The 6494-nt window shown below is 53.3% G+C and overlaps 1 protein-coding gene across 1 annotated transcript; it reads right to left on the bottom strand.

Moving 5' to 3' along the window:
- Positions 1–1940: 1940 nt before the first annotated feature.
- On the bottom strand, positions 1941–2762 carry Z517_02127 (uncharacterized protein; the record flags this gene model as incomplete). The annotated part of the gene is made up of 1 exon (XM_013431238.1): positions 1941–2762. One exon carries the CDS (start codon positions 2760–2762, stop codon positions 1941–1943), a length of 822 nt encoding a protein of 273 aa, XP_013286692.1.
- Positions 2763–6494: the final 3732 nt, after the last annotated feature.

A 6494-nucleotide genomic window follows, 5' to 3' on the forward strand; every position in this document is an offset into this window, starting at 1 on the left:
TGCCCCCTTCCCTCAGTGGTCTGAGCCAATCACACCGTTTTGGAATTGACCGGTGTAAAAAGGTTCAGGTGGGTGATTGGGAGTGATAGGCCACGAGCGCTCGAGTAGGCGCCGGACCCAGAAAACAAGCCTCCCTCCACTCTTGGACGGTGAGCGAATAAACAATTCTCCTGTCATTAGCGCAGTTCCAGCGTTGCGGTAACAGCGGGGCGGCCGGGCTCCTCCCGTGTCTCACCATCCAATCGACGCGGGTTCGAAGCACGCTAGAAGAAACTTGGGGAGTTTGTCTGGAAATTTTACTCGTGTCCTTCTCTTCTTCGTAGGTAAGGGTAGGGTACTACTGACTTTTGTTGATCCCTGGCACACCTTACAGAGGGAGGGTGCGTTGGCAATTTTCAAGAGTCGAAAAGTCAAATCAGGCGAGAAAAGCCAAAAGGAGGCACACTAACAACTATTACTCCAGAGAGGTAAACAGATGGGAGGGAAGGGGGGTGATGTCAGCGCCCGCCGCCAAACCCGATGTCTCTTTTCTCGCTGCTTTTGTTGTTCCCCCCTCCCTCCTTTTTCTCGCTCCCCTACCTGCTGCATCTCCAGACTCAGGAGGAAACAGGGAAAGATTCGTGTCCCCCCTAATAATTGACCCCGTCGCTCGCTCGCTCTTCACTACTATTGTAGGTACCTTCCGCTGTGATATCTGCGGGCGAGATACTTGTTCATCAACAACCCCCTGCATAGGGGCTGGGCCAAGGACACCCCAAGGTGGCATAGAGCTTCGAGCCATCTCTCCTTCCGCAGTTGACCGTTGCCCCTGAGAATCTCCCTTGCATCCTCGAGGCAGTCATGTTCACTTGTCTGGGTCACAGATAACAAGGCACTTTTGTCCGCCTAGATTTGTGTGGTTTGTGGGGGACTTCACAAGCAAAAGTACAGACGGACATGTCAAAGGAATCCCCTTCTTGGTACAAAGTCCCTTTTCATCACCGCCTCCCCGACTGGCCGACCATCCGTTGAGGCTCGCGGCTATCCTACCAATGGGGATATGAAAACGGCCTTTTTCTGGCTGACTCTGACCTAGGGATTTCATGGATGTTATACATAGTATACTCGTACAGAGCTCGATAGCCCCTCCAGTTGCTTCTTCTCGAGGCTTTCCCTACGTAATCCCGTAACCACCCTCAACGAATCGAACTGCTTCCACACCCCAAGCCGCCCAGGTGGATCGGTGATCGAGCAGCAGCCGTGGCCCACTCATATTGCGAGCACTTGGTCATGACTGGCGGCGGCTGGAGATCCTCATGCCACGTTTTCTCCCGAAGCCTATTTTGCGTCCATGGCCCCCAGAAGGCCGCAATGCTGGACGCGCACTGGCCGACAACAATAGACTCGGTACTGTAAACTTTTTCAACATAGTTTCATTTATTGGTTGGTTTGCGTCTTGCTTCCCAAGTGTGCGGGAAAGAACATGGCTTGTTCGGCTTCCGCATCAAGACTCTTGCGAGTCTCTGTGAGCCCTTGCCCTGCTCTGACCGCAGAATCCGGCTGCGGAGTCAAAAATGGGTGTCCCACCAAAAATCCTTCAGTGCTTTTCAGAGTTCCGCCTCGTAACCACCCTTCCGAATCGAAAGTCTCGTAAAAATAATCCCAGCAAAGCCTACCATATCCCATTCTGCATTGCTTGTAAGATACCGAATGCGTGCTTCAATGTTTCGTCTCAACTCCTCGAGTTCGGTTCGTTGGTTTGCGGTTTCTTAACGCCGAGCACCTTCGCAGAATCATGTAGTGTGGTATCACGTATAATAAAATCGATAGCAAAGTATGTCGTAAAACCCGTGATATTCCTTTTCCGAGGGTGTCACAGAGATCAATCCGTCCTCAGTGAAACCTCTGCGAAATTCCATTAAAAGTGCCATCACACCATGGCCGATGCGTGAATGACCACGTTATGCGACGGCAGTCGTGGGGGGACTGACTACCGCCGGACTAGGGCTGGCCGATGCAGAAGGGGAACTGATGGCACTTGTTTGTGAGTCGATCAGAGTTGAAGGGAAGTCAATAGCCTTGATGCCAGCAAAGTCCTTCGAGCTGGGTGGCGGCGGCATGTCACTGGCGTCGGTTTTGCGCTTCTTTCCCTTGGGTGCCGGGTCGAGGGGTGGCGACCGTTTGTATGTCACTGTCCTCGTCACAACAGATCGAACATTGACCGACTTTGGACATGCACTCCTCGGCGCCTCGAAATACCGCCGTGTCGCGCTCTCACAATTCCAGTCAGCTGGCGAGAATGGAGAGTAGACGCCGCCAGTGCTCATGCCGCTCATGGCAGTCCGCGGAGAAGGCCCAGCGGTGGATGGAGAAAAGGCTGGAGAGTGCGGAATCCGCAGCCGCCTCAAGTGAGTGGGAGTTTTGCGAGCGTGCGGAGTCGGTGGGACGGAACTGGATGGCGACTTGTGGCTTTCGCTTTTGCTGGAAAAAAGACTGGAAGTGGTAGACGCGTTGGATATCAACGAGTGTCTAGTGCATGTCGACTCGTCCGACAACGACCTCTGCAGACCGCTGCTCACTGGAGGGCTGGCCAGGACAGGAGTCAGAGCCTTGAGGAACTCGGTGTAGGCAACGGGCGGTGTAATGGGAGTGCTCAGACTCGCATTCTCTTGCTTGACCACAGCGGAGACACATGAAATCGGTGTCGCGACAATCTCGGAGGGGAACGAGGCCGTCTTGGGGGTTTGAAGAGGAGGAAGGACTGGTCTGGTTACCGCGGGCATCTTGACGTCGACAACGAGAGAGTCGGTCGTGGAAACCCTTGCTGGTTGATGCTGGCGTGCAATGAAAAGGTAGTTGACGGTCGAGGGTCTGACGGACACCAGCGTAGGGAGGAAAGGATCGTGCCGTGAAGAAGAGAAGGGAGGGAGGGAGAGGCGCACGGGGACGAGCAGGTCAGGCAACGAGGAGAAAAGGGCAATCTATTTCTGGGCGAGGGCAGCTTGCACAGCAGCGCCAACTCTTCTTGCAGTGGTACACAAACCCTGACCAGGATGAGGCCAGCTCTGTCACCGGAGCGTGTCCCAGGTGCAGTAGTCCTGTTGTTCGCTGGGTGGTAGTGAAGGAGCTATGACTGGAGGTCTCGTTGGCGCGTAACAGAAGGGTATCCGTGAGAGGGACTGGCGCGGGAGGGGTTGGTGCGAGGGTTGATTGTTTGGCAAGGAGAGTGGATGACTTGAGGTGCCTGATGACAGTTTTGACGCTTGACCCGACTCCAGGTGGGCCGTTCGCAAGAAGTGGGAATGGTTGGATAGAGACGGGTTGAGGCAGAGAGAGAGATGAAAGAGATGGGGAGGCCCGTCACTGGGTGGGCAGATCGATATGGGCGGGCGTTAAAACAGCGAGAGAAGGGACCCTGTTGCCGCCCGGCGGCAAAAAGTGGAGCCGGGGCCGGTGGAGTCCGACAAGGGGAGGCGGAGCGACTGGTAGCGTTGAAGGGGTTGATGGTGTTGATTGGTGTTCGACTCAACCAGCTCTTGCACTGAGGAGCAATGCTGATTCGATGGGTCTCCCTGTAGCTGTGACTTGCCAGCAAGACTGCAGCCGACCAGCTGAATGTTTGATTCTCGTTTTTCTGCCTGTGCGTCTTCTCGCCCGTCAATTCTAGTGGTCGGCGTTGTGGTCTTGCCGTCAGCTCGCTGGATTGTGACTTGATAGGGCCGAGCTGAGAGTCCAGATGGCCTTGAGGCTTGCCTGCCGTGTTCCGTGGAAGAAAGTTTGTTGTTGACGGTGCTTCTGCAGGAAGCCCACTGTGCCTTACCAAGAAATGGAGGTCAAGATGGAAGGAGAGTACGAGGAGGTCCGTGGTCTCTCTCTTCCATCTTGCACTGGGCCTCGATTTTATCTATTACCCTGTCAAGCCGCTGACCACCTGGCCGTCCCAGTTACTCGGGACTGTTGCCAGGCTCGCTGGCTGCTCTACACTTTCGGTCGTGTTGATGATTCGTGCCAGCTTCGAAGCACACAAGAAGGCTGACTGGTCAGCTTTTGTAGCCTTGAGCGCGCGGCATCTCCCTCAAATGATCATATTATTGATCTCAGTCGGGCGCTATAGCACGTCCACTCACTGACTGGTCAGCTCAAATCCTTCCATCCCGTCCCATGCGAATACCTCGTACGCGAGCGCGCGCAATTCCTTCGGCATCCAATGGCTCCAATCTGAATATTGCGCATTGAAGCAAGTTACGGTTGTCTCAGATAGTCATATATACTTCGTCCAATCAGCCTGTCGCCTGCCTGAGGGAGGATTCCGGTCTCGTGGAAGCCGCTGCAGATCTGTGATCAAATTCAAGAGCTGAACGTGTCAAGGTCTTGATTTGTGTGTTTCGTTTGAACAAAGATGTCATGCTCCTCTCCACTGGGGTAGGATGCAAGATGGGCTTTCTGAACACTTGCCACTACAACCTCTTTCTCGGCTGGATCGACGAACCATGAGTTCGTTACCCTGGTTCCGGAAGAAGCGGCTCTGGAGGTGAACCAATCAAGATGCAGAGCTGCAGCCTCCTCGAGGGAACACTCGCATACTCGTAAGGCGCAGTGCTGGAGGTGTGGAGAGCTGAGCCTATGACTTGCAGAAAGCCTACATGTGGATATCATTAAGAGACTCTCAAGTGGCATTGCGACGTCTCTCATTGGTATGCTTCGCGGGGCCACGTTGCGAAAGATATACACCCTTGGTGCCCTCTCTCCATGCTTGTACGTCAGCGAAGTCCAAGGCTCCAATTGCTGCATTGAGTCAGTGTCTGGCCCCGGAAAGCCAATGCTGGATACGTCGTCATCGCACGATCAAACCCTTCTGGACTTGTGGCTTTTACGAGGTCGTCTCCTTCGCTCACTAGGCAACTGCCACATTGAGCTCTCAGTCTTGTGATGGCCTAGACCTTTTCTCCTCCCTCCGACATGCGAGTGGACGCCGAATGAATCCTTCCACGATCCCTCATCACTCTGTTCCATATCTTTTCGGTGAGCCTGGGTTCCAAATCAAATTGTTTTTGCACAAGGAATCCCAGGATCCTTAACCGCCCATTCCCCTTTACACGTGGACGTATCGGCACTCTTCGACAGTATTAGATTTGGGTTTGTCGACTTGCCAATTGGCATGGATTAAACCGCCTAGAACAAGTTCGTTGCATCCTGACGACGTCAGCCCGCCCTGACTAGGAAATTGGAGCTTCTATCTCTTTCGGCCTTTGTATCTCCGCAAGCGCTACGTCCAGCTGCCACCCTTCGAATCAGAAAACGACAACTCCACAGGTTCGCTGACGTCAGTACAATATCTCGGAGGCAGATATAGTGTGACTAAATGGACAGCCCCTTTGTGACTTCTGCCGCATATGAGGCTTGCTGGCGCTTATATGTGACGAGGCTGAGCCTGTTGACCACCAAGAAAGGAGTATCCTAACATTTTGCTTCTACGAATTTCATATGTCGGTGGCCACGAGCTGAGCCGCCCACTGAAGTCGGCAGCGTTCCAGCAACGTCGTCCTCGAGTCCTGGATTTGATTTTGGCTTCAGATGCCTCGTCCTTGGATCATGGGCCAGATTCTGCCTGGTGACGAGGTATGCAAACAGGTATCTCACCAATCGCAAGGAACTGAGATGGAGATTAATCTCCAAAACTGCAATTCCGTTCCTCCTGGTTCTGCGTAGAACACGACAACACAATCATCTTTCCAACTGAGGGGTCCTTGCTTATCTGCCTAGTCAACTGATTGAGAGAAGGTTTCAGAGGAATTGCAAGAATGACCAAGGCATGGCTAGTCATAGCCACGAGGTTTCAGGGCAATCACATTGTCGGGTCCACACTTTCAGACGTCTCAATACCAAAGAGCTTTAGGTTGACAAATGAAACCCAACAGGTTTTCATGAGGCCTCTGCAGGCAGTCCACGAGGAGCGCCAAGCGGCCCTGCCTTCCTGACAGCCATGAATAGAAATGAGCATGTTCTTTGTCTCTACAAGAAATGAAGTTAGTGTCTGGTACCTGCATGTAAGAGGCCATTTCGGGATAGTACCAAGCTCGTTTCTGGGACCATTACCAATCATCGCTAGTATGTAGCTCGTCTGCGTCCATCTACTTTACATTCCGAGTCCGTACTCTACTCAGATGAGCAGCTCCTACCTTTGCATTTCTCTCTTTTTCTCTCAGATAAGTGTCGTACATGGTGATGACGGATGGCGGTTAAAGAGCCTCTCAAGTCTTGTACTCGGTACTCACCCCGGAGAACCGGACACCGGACATCGGACAAGGCTGCGGTGGATCCTCAGGGTTTGTTGAATGCCGAGCCGACACAACAATTGCACCGACAAGGTCCCCCTCCCCCACCAATCAACCCTTTCTGAATTGCTCCTGCTCCGTCCCTCGGCGAGGGCTAATATCGATCCTGCTCAACATCCCGAACAGAAACATTGCCATCCAGTTTACTGTTGTGTGCATCGCAGGATGGAGTTGGCAACA

Source organism: Fonsecaea pedrosoi (genome assembly GCF_000835455.1).
Source record: "Fonsecaea pedrosoi CBS 271.37 unplaced genomic scaffold supercont1.2, whole genome shotgun sequence".
Lineage (NCBI taxonomy): Eukaryota > Fungi > Ascomycota > Eurotiomycetes > Chaetothyriales > Herpotrichiellaceae > Fonsecaea > Fonsecaea pedrosoi.